Raw genomic sequence first — 25863 nt, 5'->3', positions numbered from 1 at the left:
GTGACATAATGACTTCACCAGGTGAGTTTCCGGTGCTCTTGGGGTTCTTAAAGATCTGTGTCCGGGAGGAAGTTTCCCTCCTGCTTGGGGACCGGGACAGCTGTAAATCAGGTAAGGGGAGCGCCCTGACTTGTTTATCCGGGTAAGAATTTTATGTGCTGAAGTCAGCGAGGGACCTATTTGCCTGATTCATAGCCAATCTGCAGAGCCATCATTTTGAGTAGGGCCAACCCACCCTTCTCAGTGGATTGGCATGAGCTAGGGGGCCTTGGAGAAGTGGGGACACTCTATAGCACCAAAGCCTGATCTTTTCCATCCATCTGGACCAAAAATTGTATCTTTTAATGTTGCGAGGCATCCGGTGGGGAATCTCCAAACAGTGGGAAGTTCTTCCTAACAGAGTTAAAACAGCCCCCCACCCACCCCAGTTCCTTCTGTTAGCAGGAAGGGCCAACAGCTGCACCTATGAGGCAGGATTTGGTAGGGAGGTTCCCCACAGGGCCGAAGAACAGCTGGCTGGCCTTGGGCTGGTGTCAATTAGCAATCGAGGTCAAGGCTGGATTGAATGTTGAATAATAAATTACGGTTCATCCTCACCTGGAAATATTAGACAGCTATTAAAAATGTTTCCAAAAGAACTCTTACAGCAAGCACTCAACAGTTTTTGATATGAAGTAAATTCAAAGAACGACAGATGTAAATCACCTAAAGAATATTATACCATATTCTGATGTGTGAAAGACAATTGGAAATATGAAATGGCAACCATGATTGTCTGTACAGAAGAGGTTAGCTGTGAGAGTCCCAGGGGCCTTCTGTCTGGGCTACAACGGGGACATCTTGGATGGTAGCCTTTAGCCCAACCTGGAGCTATTATTTTTTATAGTGTTTGTTATTAGTGAAACTGACCTTTTTTTTTCTTTTCCTGACTGATAGTGGCAGCTCAACTCACTGCAGAATGACACCTGTTTATGTTGAAATACTGCGTGACAGACAGGGCAGATTTAGCATCGGGCAAGCAGTAGCTGGAGCACTCTGGTATCAGGAAGGGGTTCCCACACAGCTTCCCGTGAGCCCACTTGCTGTCTGCCAACCAGAGGTTTTGATAGCTTGAGAGGTGAAGCTTTGCTCAGGTCCATCATGTGGGTGACCTTGTGGCTGGGGCTGTGAATTTGTTCTCATAGTGACAAGAATATGACAGTCGTTGACTGGGCCTTGGCAGGTCAGCCCTCCAATCAGTTTGGGGGGATCTCGTTGACAAGGGGACAGTTGGACCAAGTTCTTCCATTTCTTAAATGGACTGTGTCCAACTGGTACGCCAAGTTCCTCCCACCTATAGTCATACAGAAAAGCAATACAGTCTCTGTACAAAACATTGTTTTTAATAAGACATTCTGATAGTCCAGGCGAAACTGTGCTCAATGTGACTCGAGCCCCGATTCAGACGATGGAGCCTTGTTAACACAGTTGCCTCCCGTGGCATCCTTCTGAGCAGCATCTTGGACAGGTGGCCTGATAGGCGGCTCAACAGTGCAGGGCTAACTTTTCTCCCGGGGTCAGAGCTGGTCCAGCATCACAGGCCCTTGAGGTCCCTAAAGACCGCGTGGGCCGCATTCCGTCCAGCTGCTCCCATGACGCCTCCTCCTGGAACCAAAGCCCCTTTCAGAAACCCACCAGAATGGGACAGGGCAGGGCTCAGAGAGCAACCACAACTAGAACAACCACCACACTGTCTGGGCTCCCTGCAGCCGCCACACACAGCTGGGGAAGGGCAGGCTGTGGCCACACTGGCCTCCTGTTCCTTAGTCTGCCAGACTACAGGGAGGCACTTAGCAGTGTAGCACGGAAAGCTGAAATGTAGGAATCGGGGTGGGGTAGGGGGTTAGACAGAGGACACAGTTCTTCATAGGAAGCCTCGGCCACAGCTCAGAGAGGGTGTCACCAGGAGATGACAGTTGCAGTGAAGTCAGGTAGGCTTGGAGTTGGCACAGCAAAGAATTTCTAAGTAGAGACACATTACCGATCCTTCCTGGTCTCAAATATGGGTGAGGAATTAAGGAATGTGAGTCTCCCACAACCCCTGGAGGAGTTGCCTTTACCCTCCATCAGAGCGTGTCCCTACACCTAGGGAGGAGGTGTGGACCAAAAGCTGAGGGTTGTGGCAGCCTGGTAGAGAAACTGTTGTGTGCTTACCCTGCTTCCCACATCCCTTCTCTGTCTGCAAGCTTACTACCTCCCTTGCCCCATAAACCTTTGCAGCCCACACAGGAAGTAGGTCACTCACCAGGGTGGGCCCCACTTCCACAGAGGTACAGGCCCTGGACAGGGCATCTGTAGCCAGAGTGTTGGGGCACTGGGCGGGCAAAGTAGAGCTGGTCCAGGGACATGGCGCCATGAAATATGTTCTGTGGAGGCAGGGCTACAGTTGTAGCATAGGGGTGCTATGGGCTTTGCCATCCTGGCTGGCTCTTCCTCCCTCTATTCTCCAACCCAGTTCCTCCTGCTTCTGGATATTTCCCTGGGTTCTTAACTGAGGGTGAGAGAGGAGAGGGGCTTGTCCTGGTCTATGGATGAAGTTCCTATGGTGCTCTATTGGGAAGAGAGAAGAGTAGGGGCCTCTATAGAGCATCGGGGGCATTGTGAGGGTTTGCTATAGACCATGATCCCCCTGAGTCTATTGGGAAGACGGATTTGCTCTGCTGGCACAGGCTCCTGATGGGACATGGGTCTTTGGATAGCCACCATCTTCTGCCTGGCCTTGAGTGCCCCACCCCTACACCTGTTCCATGGTCATCACTGTCCACAGCAGATGTAGTACAGTGGGACCTGGTTCTGCTCCCTTGGGCCAGACTGTCCTAGAAAGGCAGTGGGTATACATCTGCTAGATGTCACCACGAGCCGTTCTTGCCGTCTCCTCATCTGGTCCCCATGTGAACCACTTCCTCCCCAACCCTGCCCCTCTCAATCCATCCTGCCTTCATGACCACACACTATCCTCCTGTCCTTAGCCTCTGGTTCAACCCTCATGTCATGTCCACCCCCTGGAGCAGACTGTCGCCAACAGTTCTCCCCCATCCCCGCCTCACGCTGATCAGCCAAAGTCCCTCTCCCTCCCACTGCCTGGCATTTTGCCTTCTGTCTGGACCAGTGCCGTCAAAGCAGAAACCGAGCAGTTTTAGAGTTGCTAGGAGCCACATTTAAAAAGTAAGAGGCAAACTGGTGACATTTATGTCAACAGTGTATTTTATTTATCTAGTAGGCCCCAAATCTGATCATCTTGGTACATAATCAATGTACCAGAACTAACATGATGGCATCCACGCTGGGTTTCCCACTGATGTGTATCACACACCACTCAGCTCACTCTGGCTTTCTCAGGTTTAGCAGCTGCTGTGGCTGTGGGGTTGGAGCTGCCTCCTCATGGAACTCCAGACTCCTCATGGGCTCCCTCATTCCTCACGGAACTCTTTGGCTTATCAGAGGCTCCCAGGCTCCTAGCTTCTGGCCTCCTGTCTCCTTTATCTGGTAAGTAAAGCTCACTACAAGAACCTGTTTCCTTAGGGAGGGAGGGAGCTCTCTTTAGAAGAGGCTGATGGGGAAGTTGGGGTAGACGTGCTACAGGCCTGGTGACCTTCTCGAATGGCACCTGTGTGTCTGTGTCTCCTGTCCCCACTCAGCCATGGGCTCTAGCACTTCCTAATGAAGTCCACATAAAGCCCAAAGGAGCCAGTTAGGAAGGCAGGTAGGAAGTTGAAAAGAAGGAGGTCCACTCACCCCTCCAGGAAGCCCAAAGATTCTCTCTAGATCCGGTGGGGTGAGGATATCTCTGGCCAACACAGAACTCTTGAAGCCGGGGGCATAGGCCTCAATACAGTCAAACACTGTGGTGCCCAGGGAAAGCATTGGGAAGAAGAGCGGACAATAAGGTTGGGTGACTCATGAGTTTACTAAAATCTATTAAATTATATGAGTCATGGGTTTATTTTATCCTATGCAAATTATATACCAGCAAAAAAAAAACACAATGAAAAATGGTCCATAAGCAAATGCTTTATCAAAGAGGCCCATGGCCAGTCGAGCCTTGCGCTCTAATTTCGTTCCCGGACCCAAGCACGAGGCTACTGCCACCACCTGAATATGTGAAGAATTTTTCTTCTCATTGCTTTGCCCAAGCTGTTTCTTTTGCTTGGAACATTCTTTGCACTTGGACCAACCCCCATTCATCGAACACTGAAAATCTAGTTCAATGTTTCTTCCCTTGAGTGCCTTCCTCATTCTGACTCCTAGCTTCCTCCTTTGGGTTCACAAAGCACAATGGGCCACGGTGACCTGTTCCCTAGTTAGTCTCTCCCACTGGCCTCTGAGCAACCGGAGGGTAGGAGCAGAGTCTTCTGCTTTCTAAAAATTGCTATGTATTATTGAGTGTGCGTGCGAGCATGTGTATGTGTGTGTAGGTCAGATGACTACTAACTTTTGGGAGTTGGTTTTCTTCCTCCACCGAATGGTAGATTATCAGGCTCTGGTTATTAGGGTTGTCCATGGCCTTGACCTGCCTAGTCATCTCTCTGGCCTGGGACCCCATCGTTTTGACTTTCTTAACCTAGTGCCTGATCACAGCCAACATTCACCATGTCGACAGAAGGTCACCTTGGGCACATCTTTTCCCTTGGGACCTGCAGAATTTAGCCTGGATGAGGTTGTGTGTGTGTGGGGGGGTGCCCATTGGATCCCACAGACAGCTATCGACCTGCAGAGCAACCTGTGATGCATTCCTTACCTTTGTCTGCATAGGTGTTTTTCTCCTGTTCATCCCAGGCCTTGCCTCCTGCCAAGGTGTAGGGTGTGTACTGAGTGAAGAGGGAGATCACATGGCAGCCGGGTGGAGCCAGGGTTGGGTCCAGTGATGAAGGGATGCAGAGTTCAATCATAGGCCTGCGATATGGCGGGAGCAGGGAGGGTCAGGACTGAGAAGAGCTCAGGGCCACTCTGAGGTGACACAAGACAAAATGAAGGCCGTCAGAGACCACCGACCTGGCTGATTATCACTGTGAAACCACAGGGGTTAGCACAGTCCAGACCACCTCTAGAACCACAGCCCCAGATTCCAGGGCTGCGGTTTTTTCTCACCTGGCTCAGAGGAGTGGTTGGGTTTTGTCTTCCTTCCCCATAGACCTGTGTTCTAATCTGGGCTCCCCAACTCAAATACTACCAGGGTCTAGATAGTGAGTACCATGGAGGAGTCAGGCCCAAGTCAGCAGATGCTCAGGTGGCCAGGGTCCAGCCAAGCTTGTCTTTCCCCTCCTGACCCAGGAACCTTATCTGGAATAGGCCAAAGCAGAGCATCTAGATCTACCGAACCATCACAGTATGGTGCCCCTGTCCAGCCTATCACCTTTTCTACCTGAAGCATAAGTCCCTCAGATCTCTAGATAGCTTTGGGCCTCCGTGCCTGGGTGCTCTGTGCATTCTCCAACCACAGATTAGAAATACTACAGAGAAAGTGAAGACTGTGCCTCACAGAACGCGCTGACTTTCCCCTTGGCATCATTCCACAAACAACATCGCAAGGCGGCCATTTACCCAGCACCCACACAGGCATTTTTAAGTCCTCTAGAGATGACTGATGAGCTGCAGGGGGATGTGAGGTTAAACACAGGCTCTGCCATTTTACAGAAGGGACCTGAGCGCTGCAGTTTTGGTAACCATGGGCTTGGAGGTGATGGAACCATTCCCAGACGGCATCTTTCAAGGTCATGGGAGACGCCCTTTCTCAGGCTGGCATCCTTCAGCTGCACATCTCACCTCAGGTATCTGTCAGCCTCTCTGGTCGCTGTCTAACATCCTCTCAAGCCTCCCAGAAGCCTCTTCCAGTCTCATGATTGTCCAGTGGTTCCTCTCTCATACACCACTTCCTGTCCAACAGCAAACCTCACCCACTTTACCCTTAAAGCACGCCCAGTACTTGGACACTGTCCATCACTCTGCTGGGTCCACCCAGGTCACAGTCTACATCCGGGAACCCAGTGCAACAGTCTTCCTCTCTTTTTGTGAACTTTGGTGGGAAGGCTTTCCTTGAGCAGAGAGTGCCTGGCCAGCGGCTGTGGTTCTGCAACTCCACTGTGGCCTTATCTCTAGGTTCCCAGTGCAGAAGCACATCCCTGCCCTGGGGCTTTTGCGCTTGTTCTTCTCTCTAGGTGTTCTTCCTCAGATACTCACACGACCTGCCTTGCTTCCTCCAATTTACTGCTCAAGTGTCACAGCATCAGAGGGGCTTTCTTTAAAAAGCAGACCCCACCCCACCTCTTTCCCCTTAGTACTTGCTGTCAGTGCATGATGTTGGCTGTTTTGTAGCCAGCAGAGGCCAGCACAGAGGCGTCGATCTCGTGGGTATCTCAGATCCGACAAAGAGTAGGTGTCTCAGGGCAGCCTAGCATCTCTCTTTCATCTTATGCTGTGAGTTCTTTTTTTTTTTCTTTTTAAATTTATTCTGTAGACAGTGTTCTACCTGCATATGTCCCTGCAGGCCAGAAGAGGGCACCAGATCTCATTACAGGTGGTTGTGAGCCACCGTGTGGTTGCTGGGAATTGAACTCAGGACCTCTGGAAGAGCTGTCAATACTCTTAACCTCTGAGCCATCTCTCCAGCCGCCACACTGAGAGTCCTCACGCACCAGGCTTATCATAAACTTGTGTGTGCTTCCCATGTGTCTGGTGTGGAGCCTGGCACCGAGTAGGTCCCTAGAACATGTCTGTTGACCAATATAGAGGAAAGGAGTAGGCCCCACAGAGGCCTGCTAGCCATCTGCCCTAAAGGATGGAGACACAGCTTGAGGTGGGGGTGCTTTTAGGAGCGTGGGTGAAGGGGCTCCTCAGACATGCATTAGGGGCTAAGTGAGCATGCCTTCGGCCAAATCTTCACTGTACCTGAGAACTCCCTTCTCTCGCCCAGAAAGTAGTTCCTCCTCTTCTCCCAAGGGTGTTGCTCTCCTTGGGACTGTCCTCCACTAGCCTGGGACTCTCCCAAATGTCCAGATTTCTTGTCTGAGATACACTTTGAGTTCTTAGAACATGAAGAGACTTTGGCAGATTTATCCTGGGACATTGAAGGTTTAGTGCCAGGAAGAAGAGGCCAAGCTCCTGCCTCAGAACACACAGGGGCATAAGGCCATGTCTCACCTACCTTTGGGAAGGCAGGCCACCCTTGGCATCTTCAAAGGCCTGGTGGAGGAGCAGGGTGTCTTCACAGTTCAGGTGGATGGAACACTGATGATGTGGCTGTATCTGGTCCCTGGGGACATTGGGGGCAGCCCGGAAGTTTGGCAACCTGTCCACAGCCACTGAGGAGCCAAAAGGTCAGGTTAGGTCCCCAGCCTTGCAGGGTCCTCCCTCCGTAGTAACAACCTGCTAGTCCAGGTAATGGGCCAAAAGTCAAAGATGACAAGCTGGTGACAGGGCAGGGAGAGGACAGTGTGGCTGGGTTTTCCTGACTTAGAGATTCCCACGCAGATGCAATCAGCCATCTCTTACCGTTGATCTTGGTAACCGGAGACTGTGTGTCCAGCTGGGAGATCCTCTTCACAAAGGCCTTGGGAAGCCACTCCTGGAAGGAGAGAGCTCAATGAAAGGCCTGGGGGAGCCAAGGCCCAGAGAAGCTACCTAGACTGTCAGTCCTCAACCGCTGCCTAAAGAGATCCTCTTCTTCCTTCAGAACTCAGCCCCAAACCACCTGCTCTGTGAGAACTTCCTGGAGTCTCCCCATCACACCCCAGTTTCTCTATTTCTCCCCTCATCAGGCTAAGCATGTCTTCCTGTGCTCACCGCCCCCCAGTCCTCCTGTTTCTCCCCCCACCAGGCTAAGCATGTCTTCCCACACTTGGCTCACTGTCCTGACTGGGAGCAGCTCTCACCACGCCCTGCTTGGGACAAGGATAGACATCTCTGTGCATCTTATTCTGCCAGCCATAGCTCTTGCTGCTGCAGAATTGCCTTAACAATATGCACTGATAGTTGTTGACTTCTGTGAGTGGAAATATTCAGAGACAGTCATGCTTTGTCCCCAAGGGCAGGACCACACATGGGTGAGACTGTGCGCTCACACACACACCTTATCTATCTTTCGGGGACAGGGAAGGTATGACCAACTGCAATGTTCCGATGTCCCGAGCCTTTCCTGGGTGCAAGCCCCTTTCCACGTTTCTCCACATTACCCCCCACCTCTGCCCCACTCACACACGACCCCCTAGGCAGGCTGGGAGATTTAGCCAGTGTCAGTGAATAAGATGGATTCAGATCAAATAATCTGGAGCTTGCCTGCTGTCGCCCTCTGCCAGGCCGGAGAACATGCTGGTGCTCCTGTGCCAGAGGTCACAGAATCCCAGCCAGTTTTTCCCAGTCACAGAACTGAGTCCAGTCAAGACCGGCAGAGCCACCGCCTGGAGGTGACAGGCAAGCCGCAGCAGCAACTCAGTCAAGATCAACCAATTTCTATGAGCTAAGGTCATACCTGCCCAGAAGTTTTACGACGGTGCTAAAAACAAAACAAAAACTCCCAAACCTCCATTCCCAGCACTGATATTGCAATAGATCACTTGCAGATGGTAGAATCAGAGACAGCGAGAGGGGGAAATCCAAGTCTAGGTAGTAGACAAGTCTTAAGAAGGCCAGACCTGGGCTCTGGCACTAGCCCGCCCTGCTGCAGGCTGTGTGGTCTAGGTCTTCTCACTCAGGCTTCTCTACTGTCTGTAAGCTGCCGACTTTCTCAGAGGAGGAGGCTTAGTCCTCGGGTCTCCCACCCGGATGTAATCTGGCTCCCTACCCCATGTTCCAAGTATTCCTTTCCGGCAGGTTCCTCTACCCTGACCCAGCTCACCTGTGGCGTCAGCTCCAAGAAGGTGATCTGTGGCGACGCGCAGGATAAGACAACTCTGCTCCTGACCTCCTGGCCATCCTGCAGTACGACTCCTTGAACGTGGCCTTCGCTGTTCACCTGCACCTTAGCCACAGTCTGGAGTCCCAGCAAGAGACCCCAAAGCCCCCAGAAGGAGGCCAGGTTGAGAAGGGGGGGTGCAGCTCTTAGGCACCCGAACTTCCTCACCACAAACCCATGCCCCAAACCAGAGGGGTTTCCCGTGGAACACTGATGCCACCCACCCACCATGGAGCACAGTTCACGCATGGTTTCATGACTGGTGCACCTGAAGGGTTTGCCAGAATACTGGGCCTAGAGACAACTGTCAGCTGCCACCAGCCCTCAGAGGTGTAGAGCTCAAATCAGTAATTCTGGGATCTCTCTAAACCTGAGATTGCTCTAGGCCGCAGCCAGGCCAATAGTGAGGGTTGGGGAATGGGATCCACACCTTTTCTGTGAAGATACTCGCTCCATACGCAGTAGCTGAACTTGCAATGGCATCGGAGAGGGCACCCATGCCACCCTGGACATAGCCCCAGGCGCCCTGCGTCCCCTCCAGGCTACCCATCACATGATGCAGCAGCACATACCTGAGGGCAGAGCACAGAGCTGAGGCGGGAGCCCGTCTCAGATTCAGACGCCATGATCCTTTTCTGTACTGGACCTGTGGTGCCTTCTTCCCAAGCCGGCCCCTTCCCTGAGCTCAATGCCCTGCCATCTCATGCCACACCCTCTCCATGTATGTGACAGGACTCCAGGCTCCATGTGCTGCAGTCATCACTCCAGGCACCTGCCTGTGCCTACCGCCTGTGGGCATCTTCGTGGGCACATGTCTGGCATGCATGTTACACCCAGCACCTTCACCATTCTCTGAGCTGCTCCTTTTTGGCATCCCACAAATGAAGGACACTTTCAGGTTCCAGCAGAACCCCTGGTGTCATCCTTGCCCATGTGTCGACTGAGCTGGGATGCCGTGAGTAACCGCCCCTCCCCTCCAGACGCAGGTAGACCAGGTCACTAGTGCTCCCCAGCACTTGCTTCCCTGGAGGCCACCCCTTGTGCGCTGGTCCCAGAGATGCTCTGTCCTGGTGTCAGCCTGGTCCTACCAGGCTCCCTCACACTGCACACCCCTCCTAGGCCAAGTCCCTTTGGTGGCAGGAATGGTGCACTTGTCCATACCACTCTAGCCTCTGTACCTCCTGGGCCACCACCTGGAACCTCTTCCATCTTTTTTCCAGCCAGTCCCTTCTCTTCCCTTTGTTTCAGACAGCCAGTTCCTGCTTCCTGTCTTTTTTACTGCAGGGTGGTTTTCCCTGCTGACCCATATCAGAACACACTTCACAATTCATGGTCTCTGCTGGCTCTGGGTCTCTCTTCTGGGAAGATTTCTGGCTCCTTAACTACTCTGTCTCCAGCACAGGCAGGTGCTCATCAGGAGTTAAGTGAAGCAATGGATTCTCAAAAGCACATTTCTCAAGCTGGCCAGTGGCTCAGCTTCCCTAAGACCCGAGAGAAGAAGCTGGGAGGCCCCTGATCCACCCTGGCTGGTTAGTCAAGAGCTTGGCAGAGTGTAGCAAAGGCTGCTGCTTCTCCTGGGGAACTCAGGATTGGCTTGACCTCTGTTGAAAAGTCACTTCTGTGTGTGTGGGTGGGGGGGGGCTTTCATCCTGGGGAGATAAGTCTCACTGGCAACTCCAGCTGCGCCTTAGGAGTTCAAACCACAGCCCTCACTGTGTCTGACTGCCACTCTCCAATTGGGCTCTAGGCACATCTGCTCGTAGAGCGGGGGCAGCTTCTCATCCCTGGGAGGAGCTGGGTAAGTATGCAGCAAAGGAGAGGCATGGACTGGAGGAAGGAGGGGAGGAGGAAGAGAAGGGGAGGAGGAGGGAGAGAGGCAGAGCAAGAGGGGGACAGAAGATATTGATAGCAGGAAGAGGTTGTTTTTTTTTTTTTTTTTTTGGAGATGCATGGAGAAGAGTAGCTAAGAAGGAATTCTGGGGTTCAGACAGAATGTTCTAGAAGCCAGCTCTGTCTCTTACTAGCTTTGTGACTTTGGGCATGACATTTCTCCAACCTCCAGTTTTCAGATGTGACTTTGAGAGAGTCCATTCAACACGCAGGATATGCCGAGCTTCCCGCCTGATCCACTAGCTGAGCTTAGAAAATGGCCATCTGTGAGCTTCCTCTCATTAGGAAGTATGTTCCCCTCTAGCAGCTCCCCCTCCCCCCTGCCCATCGCCTTGGTCCCTACTCACCCACTCCCTGGAGTGTGGGGACTTGTCATGGCTCCAATCACAGCATCTGTTGCCAGCGTAGCCTTTAGAGGCTCAGACTCAAACCAGAGGTCCAGCACCTGGAGTGCAAAGCCACAGAAAGGCTCAAGGGCCTGGGTGGCAGGAGAGCTCCCTGGGCTGGGCCATCATGTGGCCACACTCACCTTGGAAATGGGGGCTGTGAGGACCTGGTAGTACTGGGGGAGCTGGGCTCCCAGGGTGCGCCCTGAAAGAGAAGTATAGAGATGAAGTGAGACAGGCCTTGAGGAGACTTTGCCATTACCTGGAAAAAAAGGGAGAGGCAGAAACTTGGAGACAGCGTGACATTCAAGGGTAGTGTGTGCTTTTCACCCCTTACAAGGCTTTGGACCCCTTTTAACTATCTTAGCTCTGAGCCTATTTCTCTGTGAGATGGGAGACACGTTTCATACGCTCCTGTAAGGGTAATATGAAATAGGAAAGACCTGTAATTTCATGGGCACCACTTACGTTTTAGCAGCAGGACAACATTCTGGCCATTGTGGCCCCTTTGCATTATCTTAGCGGCTTGTAAAAGTAGTTGCTTAATAAATAGTTATCACATGAATGGTTAGTGCATGAAGTTCCTAGGACTGGCAATCTGAAAAGGAGCCTAGTTTTGGTGTCGATGACAAAGTCCATTCGCTCCCTCCATATCCAGACTCTGCTGTATGAAATCAGTGGTAACCACCCAGCGTGGCTGACTACTCTGTACTCAGGGTTTACCCGTGGGCTCGCCAGCCAATGGAAAATTTACAAGTGTGTCACAAACAGATTTGTACCCTGTGCATCTCCATCTGTGAAGGAAGTACATGTCCAGCGTAGTGTGCTGCGTTTGCACACAGGATGAGAGACACAGCTGACACCGCTGGCTGCCCTCAGCCACAGACGTGCGCATGAGAACAGACCAGCCCAACTGAGCCTGCTGGGATCAGCTGAACTACAAAGACCCTTGGGAAATAAATGTTGACTTTTAGAAGCCAAAGGATTTTTGTGGGGTTTCTTTTTCTTGTGACCATAGCTAACTGATTCCTTATTTTCCTAGGATATGAGGATTTGTCTGTGTGCCCAAAGGGTGGCAGAGAAGAACAGCAAGACTCCTTGATCAAGCTTCTATCGCAGACCCACGGCAGACCTCCCTAATTGGACGCAGCCCTTTCATTATGTTTGCTCTAAATTTAGTATTCTTTCTCATTTGGAGGCAACCCTTCAAATTCTCTGGGCTCTTACATCATGTTCTAGCTGTGGCTGTGGCAATGAACTTCCTGCTTTGATCTGCAGCACACATGGGAATTCCTGCAGCGTCTCTGTGAGACGCGCCTTTCCTTCTCGGGGCTTGTCTGTCAGTTCATCCACAGATGCGTGGCTCCTCCGGCGCCACGTCAGTTCATCTGCGGATGCATGGCCCAGAGGGAACCCCTGACTGGTGGGGGACAAGGTCCCTTCCTTCTCTTGGACACTGTCAAGGACTGACATATCTCCTACAAAGTACATTCCTCAGAGAGTCCTAGAGGGACCAGTGTCTTATCGCCCATCACACATAACCAGTGCCAACGTGTACCCTGGTACTGGTGTTCCCGTGAAGAGGTTTGAATATGATATTTCCCCCCTCTAGACTCACGTATTTGAACACTTGTTCCCAGTTGTTGGCACTATTAGGGAAGGTTATAGAACCTTTATGAGGTGGAGCCTTACTGGAGGAAGTATGTCACTAGGGGCGGGGCTTAGGAATTTATAGTCCCTCCTTTCAGTTCGCGCTCTCTGGTTCTGCATGTTCTACAGGGTGTGATCTGCCAGCTTCTTGCTCCAGCCACCCGCTGCCATGCGGTGTCTTTGCCATTATGGACTCTAACCCTCTGAAACCTTAAGCTAAAATAAACGTTTCCTTCCTAAGTCACTCGGTCATGGCATTTCATCAGAGCAACAACAAAGTAACCGTGTACTCTGGAATTTCTTCCTTCATGTTCTCCTCTTTTGGAGCCTTGGGGTCACCCTTCTAAGTGAACACAACCCTTTGTCTTGGGCCCTGCTTAGGGTAGGGGAATTTGAAATTTTGGGGGGGGGGTCTCTGACAGCCTCTGTGGTCCGTGGTCTATTAGCCGACTACACTCGTGTCCAGCCACTCAAAACTCAGGTGGCCAAGCTCTGCCCTACAGAAAAAAAGCCCAAGATCAGACCCACCAATCCCAAGAACTCCACCCACCAAGAAAGCCTGCCTGCCCGTAAATCTTTGCTGCTTCTCGCCTGAGCAGAGACAGCCACCTTCTTGTATCTCTCCCAGTAAATTTCTTATGTGAGGTTAGTTGTGTGGTGTGACCTTGTGGTATTCCTTGGCTCCTGACACCCAGAATACCTTTCTCCTCGGAGCTGTAACACACACTGGTGGCTGTCCTGGAGCTTCAAGCTTCTAGGCTGTCAGAAAGTGAGCTTGTTCCCATGAAGGCCACTTTCCACACCCTGATTCCTGTATTTCGGACTTACCTGCCTTCATCAGGGGCCTCAGGGTAGACAGTGCCCTGAGTCTCTGTAGCAGGGAGCCGTGCTGGAAGGCTGCTGTGTCCACTGGGATCGCATCCAGCAGGGGGTCAATGGCCAGCACCAAGCGTTTCATGAACTCCTCGTACCTGGGAAAGGCCTGCAACAGAGCTTCAGGTAAGTGTTCCACAATCCAGAATCCCACAGGATACTGTCCCATGCCTGGTCCTTCAGGCCACACTTTCATATGACAGCCATACCCCACAGTGGAGCCCTGATGGCTCCTTGGGTCACATCCCTAGCTGTGGCTCAGCTTGGCTCTGCTTGGCTCTTTCACTTCCAGGTGTATATGCCACACGCAAAAGGCAGAGCATCCTGTGCATTAGAACAGCCACCAGGGCCAAGGGCCAGTGTGAGCCAACACCAGCCACACTAAACTGACAAGTGTCTGAGGGTGCGGGTACAGGCGCTGTGATAAAACCATCTAGAAGCTCCATGTCCTTTGTGAAGGGTGGAAGGCAGATGTTCCCCCGGCATGCTGACCAATTCTTTCTTCTCTCAGTCTGACACGTGGCCTCATCCCACATAGCCACAGAAGCCCGTATTCTCTTACTCAGTGGCCCCCAGCAGGGCTGTACACAGCCGTGTTTGGACTCTACCTTCCTGGCATGGGCTGGTAACAGGAATAGGCATGGAAGTTGCCATCACCAGAGCTTCTTATGGATTCTTAGCCCAGGAGTAGGAATCTGGGCTCAGCTAGACATATGGATAAACCCAGGAAATTGTGGTATTACATAAAGTTCCATAGTAAAAAAACTTCTTAAAAGTTGTAATTAAACAATAAGGTTTTTCCTAGGCAAGGCTTGCAAAATGGCCACTTTGAAGCACAAAACCATAAGGTGAGGTCTTCAGGTTCCTTGGGGAATGTCCCAGGTCTCCCACTGTGTGGTCACTAGCAAGGATGCACACAGGCAGTGGGCCCTGGCCTTAGCGCTGATGTCCACAGTGTGTCTGATACCAGCAGGATTTGGGCAAGGGTAGAGATGGGTCCTCATCCCTCTGCATTGGATGTTCCTGGTGACGGGAGGGCAGTTCCAGTCAGCCAGCTGCTATGATCTCCATCCCTCCTAGGCTCAGGTGTGGGGATGAGGTGGCACCGCTCGGGCGAGGACTTGGGACTGTTGCGTAGGATGTGGGGCTTACAGGCGAGCTCTGAGGGCTACAGGCGGGCTCTGAGGGCTACAGGCAGGCTCTGAGGGCTACAGGCGGGCTCTGAGGGCTACAGGCAAGCTATGAGGGCTACAGGCGGGCTCTGAGGGCTACAGGCTGGCTCTGCTTCCACTGAGCTCTCCCTGACAGCCAACAAGAACCAACCAGCACCTCCCACTCCTGCCACCATGGCTGTGAGCTGCTCCCACCATCACAAACCATTCCTTTTCAAACAAGCCAAATAAGTCCTTCCTCCTTGAAGCTGCTTCTGGTCTGTATTCTGTCACAGCCTCAAGAGCAGCAGCTAACACAGCCAGGCTTAGGATGCTCTGGGAAAGGGGGCAAGGGCTGCGAGCCTGTGACTATCTGGGCTTCCTCCCGTGTTAGGTTAGCACACCAGAAGGAGAGTCCATCGATGGCACAAATCTAGGTTTCCTTCATAAAACATGCCTCCCCTGAGATAGGATGTGATGCCACACCTTCAGCTGGCACCCAGGCTGTTACGAGAATGGCCATTCTAGAACATTTCCTCAGCTGCAGAGCCCTCCATACCAGGCCCATTGCGTCACCCGCTGACTCATCTGGACAAAGTCAACAGACGTGTCCCTGAGCTGGGTCTGCAGGAAGCGGCCCGCATTCTCCATCTGGTGTGTGTTGGGAGGCAGATCTGCACACCACCACAGACACTTCCCTGCTTTGGCTGTCATGGATTGATGTCAAAGTGAAAGAACACTTTCTTGTCCTAAGTTCTTCCTGTGGGCTTTCATGGGCTTTCGGATGGGTAACATGTGGGGTTCTGAGTGAAAGCAGAGGGAGGAGGCATTCCTGGGATTCCTGTATGACACTGGGCATGCAGAGACCACCTGCTCAGCAGCTCCAGAGGACTACACGCCGGCTCTGAGTCCCAGTGTTGACTGGTCTCAACCACTGTCCACCACTCTGTTCAGCCCCTACAGCCTTGACATCCACTTCCTCCCAAGAGCCTGCTCTGGGTTGCAGAGGGAGGATGCCGTTCCCGCTTGCCTTCCCTACCTGGGCATCCTTCTGTGAGAACTGAGAGATTTGCTTCTGGTTTCCAGCCATGTCTGTGCCCAGCAGCAGGGACCTAGGTGCCTTGCTCAGTGTGCCCTCTTCCAGCATGGGGGTGAAGGAGTAGGGATTTCGGAAGTGAAGCTTTAGCCCATGCTTCTGCAGAACACAAAAAGCGCAGACATTATAAGGATGCATGTTTCCACTCCTGCCCTTTCTCCAATCCCATTTGTGTGATCCATTAGGGATGTCTGTGACTCATCCCAAGTTGTACAGACCTGGTTCTTATATTTTTAAAAGACATCATAAGTAACCCTTTTGCCCAGACACCCACTGATAGACCAATGAAGCTGTGCACCCTTCACCTGCACCCCATACTGTAACACGTCATATCACCCCACCCATGCACACATACATTACTTGGATGTAAAGTCACTACTACGCTTCAGCTATAGAGACGCTGTTACCTCTCTACACACATAACAGTGAAAGTTCAGAAGAGGTAAATAATTTGTCCCATGCCACTTTAGAAGGTAGATCTGTATTTTAAAACCACATAGCTACGATTCCCAGGAACTGGGACCCTCATCTATACCTGTCTCCCCTCACTTCAGAAATAAATAAGTAAACTTTAAAACTAAACAATAAAACAACAGTTGTGTGAAAATCCATATGTACAAGGTGGATGAATTATTCACATAATTTAAAAAATTTACATGGCAGTCTAATTTGCTACAAGGTCACTTTAAGTGGAAGTTCCGTTGATACATTTAAATCCGGACTTGATTTACGGATGTTTCACCAGCACAAAGAGCTTTCTAAGAGTACATTTACTTCTCCAAAGGAACCATGCAACTACAGACTGCACTAACAACAGGACTGACTGTGGCCAAGCCAGGGCAACTACAGACACTGTGTGTCACCATCAGCTAGACTGACTGTGGCTGAGCCAGGCCAACTACAGACACTGTGTGTCGCCATCAGCTGGGCTGACTGTGGCTGAGCCAGGCCAACTACAGACACCGTGTGTCGCCATCAGCTGGGCTGACTGTGGTCAAGCCAAGGCAACTACAGACACCATGTGTCACCATCAGCTGGGCTGACTGTGGCCGAGCAGGGCAACTACAGACACCGTGTGTCACCATCAGCGGGGCTGACTGGCCGCCTTCTGGGCACTTCTTTGCCCTGACCTGTGCCTAGTCCCTCAGTTTATGACTCTACTCAGATACTTATCAACAAGTTCCACCCTGGCCCCGGCCACACTGGCAGGCTCTCTGTCCCCTTAACCCGGTTTTGCCCAAAATACTTGCCGTCACGTGGTTAATTACACATACATTTGTCTCCGTCTCTCTGAGCGGAACACAAATACTTTGGGGTGGAGACACCGCCTGTTTTGCCACTGTTGTGCCCCTCATATGGCTTGGCACACTCACTAATTGTTCCAGTGCCAGGATGTTGCTGACAAGATAGTGCCTCAGAGGACAAAAGCAAGAAAACAAAAGAATACCTTATCAGCATCCCAGGAGAAGCTCAAACTTTCAGAGACTTTCAAGTGGACACCATCACCCAGGCATTGGGATTCCACAGAGCAGAATCCAATGTGGGCAGGGGCAACTCTGGGCTTTTTTAAAGGATTAAAGTTGAGAAATCTTTATTACAGGTTGGGGTGACTTCTTCCTTGAACACTCTTTTTAAAATTTAATTTTGCTTATACCAGTATTGTGTGTGTGTCTCTGTGTCGCACCTTGTGTGCCAGGGACCTTGAAGGTCAGAAGAGGGCATCAAGTGTTCTGAAACTGGAGTTACTGTCGGTGGTGAACAGTCGTGTGCTGGGGGTTGAAGCCAGGACCTCTCTAGGAGCAGGAAGTGCTCTGAGGAGCTGAGCTAGCGCTCCAACCCCTGCCTTGGTTCCTCTCAACTTGATGGACTGTTTAACTGTGAGGAACTCTCAGCTCCTCCCTTTCCCTCGCCACTGACAACTCTTATATTGCTAAATCTCATCAGCCGTCTGCAGAAGCTGTCCACTCCTCTCCAGCCCTGTGCCCTCATCACAGAGTGCCATCTTGTGGTCCACGGAGCAGCTGCCTCCAGTGCCTATGAGCCTCCATGCCATCTCCACGTGGCCAGGGGACTAATTTTCTATAAACACGCTCTGCTTCCTGACTAGACTCTTCTGCCTGGCGTGAGCTGCCCGGCCCCCGGCCCCTGCATCCCCTGTGTACTGGGCTGATCCAGCCACAGGGCCTGTTCTCTGCTCAGACTTGCCCTGGCCTGCCTACTTGTGCGTTCTCTAACCAGAGCTCTCTCAGATCAGAAGTCCACGTGACTAGTGACGCCTTGTTTGAACATCAGCTCACGTGTCATCCTTTCAAGGTGTTCCTGGTCACCAGGTGAGGGTGGGACTTTGCTTCCTATCACATTGTCTTCCGTTTTCTGTCACTCATCATCTCTACTTAAAGTTCCCCTCCGGTGTATCACTCCTCACTGTACCTCCGCCCAGCCTTGTTCTGGGCTCGGTACAAAGCAGGCACCAGAGGAACATTGAACAAACCAGTCAATAAACAGCCCGAGAAAACTGTTATTTCAAGTGTAACTAATTGAACATGGATATATATATATATATATATAGATAGATAGATAGATAGATAGATATATAGATAGATATATAGATATATATCCCAGCTGATTCTAGGGCTTCTAAATGGTACCTCTGTCATTCCTGACTGGCCAGTTATGAGAAGGAAGAAGGAAGAGAGAGATAACACTAAACCACCTCTGGGATGTCCAGGAGTTTGTCCAGGGAATGTTGTTAGTCGTAGGTAACAAAACCTAAACCTCCCCTTCCCTGCCTACCCCGCATCTCAGCATCTCAGCCATCCCAGGTGGAGAGGGACTGGGAAGGACCAGCTGTGTCTCACAGACTGGAGGATGCTGTAAAAGGCTGCTCCTGGGTCCCACAGCATTAAAAGCCAGCTTCTGAGCAAGAACCTTGGTTCGCGCCACTTTCCCGCCAGCACCTAGGTCATTCCTACCGACCGCTAGGTTTGAGGGCCTTGCTGTAGGCAGATTTCCCCAGTGAAGCATGAGTGGAAGGGTGTGGATGGGAGAGACCTATAGGATCCTCCAGGGATGGGAGGGAAGGCCAAGGCTGCCTCTGCCCCCCACCCCAAATCTGCCACAGTACATACAATTTCCCTCTGCCTATAGTATGATGTGGACTGCAGACCCTGAACCTAATCCCAGGCTTCGGTTAAGTTTCTATGCATTTCTGATACTATGTCTCCTCCATTCTGTTTTTCTCTCAAATAATAATTTTTTCATTTGGGCTTCTGTTAGCACCTAGTTCCCAGACTCTTGTACCCGGTTGTAGTAGAGCAAAGAGCTTTGTAAACAGTGGCTTTGTGTCATCTTCTTTCCACTGGCGCAGGACTTGTACACTACGGGAGGCTCCAAGGCTCTTTCTTCCAAGGTGGGAGACAGCCCAGCCAGCACCCTGGAGCTAAGTCAGCCTCAGGAAGGAGATGGTTGAGGTCAGGAGGCTGTGCCTGCCAGAAGGAGGAGGGGGCAGGGGCAGGCATGCCAGGGGACAAAGGTCAGGAGACCAGGAGAGAACAAGGGGCAGGGAAAGGGCTTCCAGGATCCCTTCTAACCAGTTCAGAAGCCAGAAGAGGCCCCAGGCCTCTGAGACAAATGTCAGGGTGGTGGTCAGTAACCCCCTCCATAAAAATCTGAACCAGGCAAGGTAGGGGAACCTCGTTTAGCCAAGATCACCACGCCACACATGTTAAAGAGAAAGCCCTGCTTTACAACTAAATAGGGGCAAGCCAAAGGCAAGGACAACAAAACGCAATGAAAGGGGGACAAACAACTACCCCCTTAAGAAGACCATTCTGCTACACCCCCAGAGGTACTGTGGGCCTGTTGCTGGGATGGGGGGGGATGCTGGGGGAGGGGTTAGAAGATTAAACAGCAAATGGATATCAGATCGTACCATGGAAAATCTCCACACTGGCTAAAACTCATTTTCACACTCTAGCCTTTCACAGCCAGATTAAAAATAACCCAGCACTGGCCTCCCAGCAGGAGGAGGCCCTCAGCTGTCTGTCGCTAACGGTGGGGTTAAAGATGAGCCAAGGCTAGGGCTTTCACCTGGCCACAGAGCTAAAGGGTAAACTGGTGACAGTAAATACACGCAGCCCCTCCTGGCCCAACGCCAACAAAATTAAAACTCATGAGAAACTCATGGTAAAAACGCTATTCCTCCCTGATCACACAAGTCAAAGGTAAAGAGAAGGTAAAACTTAATCTCCCCGTTCCAAGTTCTAGGCCACCCAGAGCAACTCTTAGCAGACTGGAAGTCTAAGCCAAATGACATTAAGGTTAAATATTCCCTTTTGGCTAGGCCTTAAAGGTAGAGCATCCAAGGCTCCACGCCATTCTGAGACAAGAACAACCTAATACTCCTTCAATAAAAATCCAGGCTATGGCCACGGGCACCCAGATCTTTCTCTGGTGTGCCTACACGGTGTCTCACTGGCGCAACCTTTTGCTTTGCACATTATTAAAAATATAACTGTCTATCCCTCATTTTCCAGCTCTTTCCCCTGATACCTTGACATCCATGTTGAGGGCATCCTTCTTCTAACTCCAATAAACTGTCTCTGAGTTCCTTTCTGTGTCTGTTTTTATTTTCTTTTATCTTTGAGACCAAGAACGTGCAAAGGGGACTTGGCTTGCAGTGATGCCGTTTTCTGCTCCCGCTGTCTAGAATGGTTGTAGATATGCCAAAGTTTAACGAGGGCATAATAGACACCTTTGCAAGCTCAGGTGCCCAAAGCTGCATGCAGGGGCTTTGTGAAGACCAAGTATAAGGCCAGGAAGCAGAGGGAGCCAACACAGAGCCGAAAGCCCCTGCCCAAGGCACCAGCCAGGTGCCGCCATGCAGACTAATGGTCTGATCTGCTAACAGATCTCGTTTTACAAGAGGCCTGTTTCTTATTTGCGATTTCCAAGCTTTTAAAACAGAGGGTAGCTAAGACAAAACCAAGTTTTGGTAAGTGGGTCTCGGAGATGTGTGGGCTAGACAGTCTGGAAGAGAAGAAAGACTTCAGGGAGGGAGCTCATTCGGGCGTGGGGTATGATGCTTCCCTCCCAGGTCAGGAAGATGGAATCACCCCAATAACTGACCAACCACCGGGTCAAGAGGGGCAACTGTACCTTCAGGTCCAAGTCTGTGTAAATCTGTGGCCTCAGGAGGCTGAGGAGATAGGATGCTCGGGAGAACTTGAATCCTGGAACCAAATCAGAAGAACCAATTACCCCCGATCACCCCTGCCTCTCCCCCCACTTCTCAAGGACTCACCTGGAATGATCTCCTCAGTGACAGCTGCGCCCCCAATTACATGGCGCCTCTCAAAGACCACAGTGTTCACCCCAAATCTCTGGAGGTATGCGGCCTGTAAGGACAGAGAGCCCGTTCTTGACCCCTTGTGCTGACAAGGAGCCTCACTGTGGGGCCTACACCACGCCCTTTAGATGTCCCCTCAGGTCTGGTGCGTCTACATCTGCCCCTCCACTTTCTAGCTGAAGACAGCTGTTCTTCCTTTAGGGGAGATCTGGTGCCTGGGGGGGCGCACATTGCACTATCTACCCTGCCCTGGATGTCCCTCTCCTTCCTCCGGGCTGGAGCCCCAGTCTTCCTCTCAGGCACATCAAAGACAGAATAGTGAGGCTGAGAATGCCAGGCCAGAATTTCCAGGTTCAGTTTCTCATTCTCATTTCTGCTGATCCATGTGCCCCAATTCCGTCACATATAAAGACAGAGCTAATGGTTACAGTTCCAGCCTCACAGGGCTGCTGAGGGTTACCTTAGCTGCTCCCTAATAAGTGTTTAAAATATGCTTTATTCCATGTGCCCTGACATTTGTGGCAATGCAATAAAGGGGTGCTGTGGCTGCAGAAAAACTTTATACAGGAGGAAATGCAGGGTTTCTACGAATCTTTCTTTACTACTTACTGGGAAATTAATAAATATATATTGATCTAAGCTAGTCTAGGCCTAGAGGCCTGCAGTGTGTGTGTGTGTGTGTGTGTGTGTGTAAAATTGCATGCATTTGTGTGCACTTGCATATGTGTGTGTCTGTGTCTTTGCACCACTGATATCAGTGTGGCAATATGGTGACGTTCGTAGGTTACATTTTGCAAAGTTCGCTTGGTAACTGCTATGTGGGTGTTCCTAGCCTGTCACGCTAGGAACAGCTGCTCTGATGCTCCCTACTTTACAGATGGGAAACTGAGGCTCAGTGAGGGCTGCAGAGATTCTGTGTAGAGGTGTAGGGAACAGAGTGTCCTGATCTATCTCTCCAATCAAGAACAAAGACGAGCAAAGCCTGGCGTTGGGAAGCTGGCCTGGCACACAGAGAGACACATGTTTTTCTCCTTCCTAGAATGACTTCAGTGAACCAGGCTTCTATGAGGTTGTGGAAATGAGCCCAGGCTCCTAGCAAGCCCACTGCACAGCGGTGTGTGAGCACAAAGGCTGACCCTGTACTGTCTACACAATGCCGAACCCTCCCCCGCTTGGCTACAGATACGCTTTGAGATTCCCAGGCTGCCTTCATTTGCTGATAGCATCCACTCTGGAGCAAACTCGTTATTATTTTTTTCCAGATCCTTTTCCAGTTCTTTCCAACACTCTCTTCCTCGGAGAGCACAAAATGTCTCCAACTTGGTGTGAGAGACCCTTCCAACCCCGGGTTGCTCCAACCTACTCCTCTATTTTGGTGACATTTCATAAGCCTTACACCTTCCCACAGGCCATAGGGACCCTTGCCTTGGTGACAGGACAAGGAAAAGAGCCCATGATGTCCCCTCTAATTGGCCCTGGACTGACATTAGACGCATGGACAAACTGCCCTTTCCTTCTTTGTCCCGCTCGCTTTTAAAATCCCTCCCCTTCACTGCTGAGAGCCACCCACTCAGAGGTCAGTGCAGTGGGACCAAGGGGTACTCACAGCCACCAGCCCATTGTGCCCTGCAACGAGACAAAACAGAAAAGTGTCACTAAATGCAAGTTCTTTAAATGCTGAGCCCCCATTCTTACTCCTCAGCCACACATATCTTTTCCCCTGCCCACACTTGGATGTGGGACACCCTGTGGGGGAGTCAGGAAGCCTGCCCCTGGTTCTGTTGACCTTGGCCTGGAAGAAGCTCTGTTCCTTGTTTCAAGGTCAAGGAGAAGTCCACAGTTACTGGACTTTCTGTCCCTAGAGCTAGCTGGTGACTGTGCATGGAACCATCACGGTGTACAGGACTGTGAAGGTGGCCATTTGCTGGCATGTGTGGACAGGTGCTATTCAGTCAGCCGAGCGCCATTCAGGGGGACACTTGCTGTCACACATGGCTTGTCTGACACAAGTGTGACATGCCAGGCATGGCTGTGCCCCCAAAGGCTTTATCCACACAGGAATATCTCTGTCAGTCCCCAGTGTTCTAACAAGGAAAAATGAATAGGTCAAAATTTTAAAAAAGTGGTTAGAACATAAAGCTTCCGGGTGTGCACCAGTAACAAGCTGGGCTCTGTTCTGCAGGGTGGGGTGTGTGTTGGAACCTGATTTCTCACGAGCTCCCAGTAATCCTCCGTGCAAGTGGTATCAAAGCTACGCTGAGCACCCAGGCCCCAGCCTGCTCGGCTCCTCGCTCTCACGTGACAGCTCAGCTGTTGCTGGAGAATCATTCACAGGTGGAGAAAGGGCCCAGAGAGGGTCAGGCAGCTTTGGGACCTCCGGTTATTTTTCTCCTTGGTGATAGATGCCACTCTTAGCCTTTCAGATGTCAGTAGATGGTTGCGACCTCTTAACACATACATGGACCCAGTGTGGGCTCAATAAAGCTCTCAGTTCTTCGTCTGACAAATGTCTACAAGAAGGGAGCAGCAATGACCCCCATGATGGATTTCTCCAAGGCTGAGTTGATTTTGTTTTAAATTTCCTACATGGAGACATGCAGAATTTTAGAGGTCACTGAGCCAACTTCTTATCCATTAATGGAGTCTCTGAAACTGGATTTTTCAAGCCCTTTTGCTCACGATTTACAAGAATAAATGTACCTTACCCCATGACCTGGCATATGGCTAACAAATGTTTTCCCAGAACCAAAGCTCCCTGCCCTGGCATTAACCCATCCTGTGAAAAGTCTATATATGATAATCTATGGGGTTTTATTTTAAGAATGTTAGAAACGCTTCATAAGGAAGTTTAAACTAATACTTGTTGGACTTGTCATTGGTTTGAACCTGCAGTTGGAGACGCCATTCTCTGAATATACATGTAAACTCAAGGCAGTCAGCTCCCGGCTTCATTTGGTGTGGCCCTCAGAGAGGCATTTAACAACCAATGGCTGCCTTCATATGCAAGGCAGAGAGTAATAGGCACGCAACATGAAGTCTCCATATGAACGCAGAACCTTGCGGTGCTGAGTGAGGAGAACCAGTAGTGTCTGATTGTAACTCAGCCAGTTGCAAGACCATCACACATGTGTTAGCTATTTGGCTTTTCATTAGTGGTGGCTATCTTAGAAAACTAGTAAAGGCTTCCCGGCCAACTGGTCCCAGTTTGGCCATGAACGGACAAACAGACTTCAAGTGACAAAGGACAAAGATCTAAATGTCAGAATCCTACCTACAAGTCCTGGCTGACTCTCTTGTTTAGTGACCGGTCCCCTCCTGCTGCAGAATGTGCTAATCCCCAGGCCTCGAGGGAAGCCACTCCACAGCTGATGGCCCTTGAATGGAGCTCGCTGAGCTTGGGCCTTGCTGCTGCCCTTTTCCAGAGTCACTGTGTGGGGTGCTGGGTTGATGTGTTTTCAGTTGAGAAACATGGCCTCTAAGTCAAGAGCCCTGTCTATTTGACTTTTAAAACTGTGTGACACACATCTTTATTTTAGTATCGGTAATTAGCACAAGTCTGTGTATAATAAACATTCATGTGTGCACACACACAAAGAAGTCAAACCAGGTCAGCATTTACAGAGGTGTGAGAAGCCCAGAAAATGTGAACCTGCTATCATCATAGAGCCCAGCCGCCAAGAAATGCCTTCAGGCCCCAGGAGTGTGGAAGGAAGACCCTGGGGTGGAATGCAGCCTGGCCCTAGGCTGTGCCTCACCCTGTTACCCAGCAGGTCAGTGCTCTGAGCTGAGTTAGCAAAATGTTGGCAGACCACCTGGGTACCAGGTGTAATGTCTGAGGGAGGCACTGGGGGAGGGCACCATCTGTGGATGCACAACAGGGAGTCTGGGACCCCTCTCCCCAAATCCACTCTCTTCTCTTTAGGAATCAGCTCTCTTTGGATGACCCCAGCCGTGAGGTGGGTACCAGAACTCAGGGCTGAGAGCGGCTGGGTTTCTTTTGCCTGTAGTCCAGGTTCTTTCTTCCTAACCCTTAAGTACCATATGCTTTCTGAGGAAACTCAACGGAGTTCGCTGAGGGAATTCACCCATTTCGCAGGAGATACGGGGAAGCTCCTGAGTTTTAGTCCCCCTGGTCACTCTAGACAAAAAGATTTAAATCCAGAAGGCAAGAACCGTTTTAGACCACACAGCAGGGCCAAGGTGGAACCAGAACCAAGGGCTCCTGACTCCCAGACCAGGGGAACTCCATCACAGTCCTGCTCATTGGGACTCCTGGCCAGGTTGTGCCCACAGAAGAGGGGACAGCTGGGGCCTGCCTTCCCTCCCTGAGCTCTGGCTCTGCCTTCTTTAACTTTACCTGCTCCTATCACCACCGCATCGTACTCGGGCTTCAAGCGTCCCTCGGGTCCCGACTGAGTTCGTTTCCAAGCTGGGCAGGAAGAGGAGTGCAAAGCCCTGTTGAGACCTTGGCGGCTGAGAGCCATTTCTGCCCCCAACAATTTGCTTGCGGTCGGCTTTCCAGCGGCCCAGGCAGGGGGCGGGGC

General features: G+C 51.2%; 1 protein-coding gene across 4 annotated transcripts; it reads right to left on the bottom strand.

Annotated features, from left to right (window-relative positions):
* Positions 1–1374: 1374 nt before the first annotated feature.
* On the bottom strand, positions 1375–25863 carry Pyroxd2 (pyridine nucleotide-disulphide oxidoreductase domain 2). 4 transcript variants are annotated; one of them, XM_057779513.1, is made up of 16 exons: positions 25677–25863; positions 22926–22945; positions 21275–21368; positions 21130–21203; positions 15916–16071; positions 13681–13834; positions 11346–11407; positions 11164–11261; positions 9357–9498; positions 8870–9004; positions 7528–7600; positions 7181–7337; positions 4778–4932; positions 3775–3881; positions 2285–2405; positions 1375–1644 (listed from the first exon to the last, which is right to left on the bottom strand). In XM_057779513.1, the coding sequence occupies exons 1-16, from the start codon at positions 25801–25803 to the stop codon at positions 1574–1576; spliced, it is 1746 nt and encodes a 581-aa protein (XP_057635496.1). In that variant the 5' UTR covers positions 25804–25863; the 3' UTR covers positions 1375–1573. The 4 variants fall into 4 exon arrangements, with proteins under 4 accessions (XP_057635496.1, XP_057635497.1, XP_057635499.1 ...); XM_057779514.1 differs by lacking the exon at positions 3775–3881; XM_057779516.1 differs by lacking the exons at positions 21275–21368; positions 22926–22945; positions 25677–25863 and adding an exon at positions 20524–20676 and having other exon boundaries at positions 21130–21228.

This window comes from Chionomys nivalis, chromosome 8 (genome assembly GCF_950005125.1).
Source record: "Chionomys nivalis chromosome 8, mChiNiv1.1, whole genome shotgun sequence".
Lineage (NCBI taxonomy): Eukaryota > Metazoa > Chordata > Mammalia > Rodentia > Cricetidae > Chionomys > Chionomys nivalis.
The sequence above is the reverse complement of the archived record's forward strand: the minus strand, read 5'-3'. Positions and strand labels throughout refer to the sequence as shown.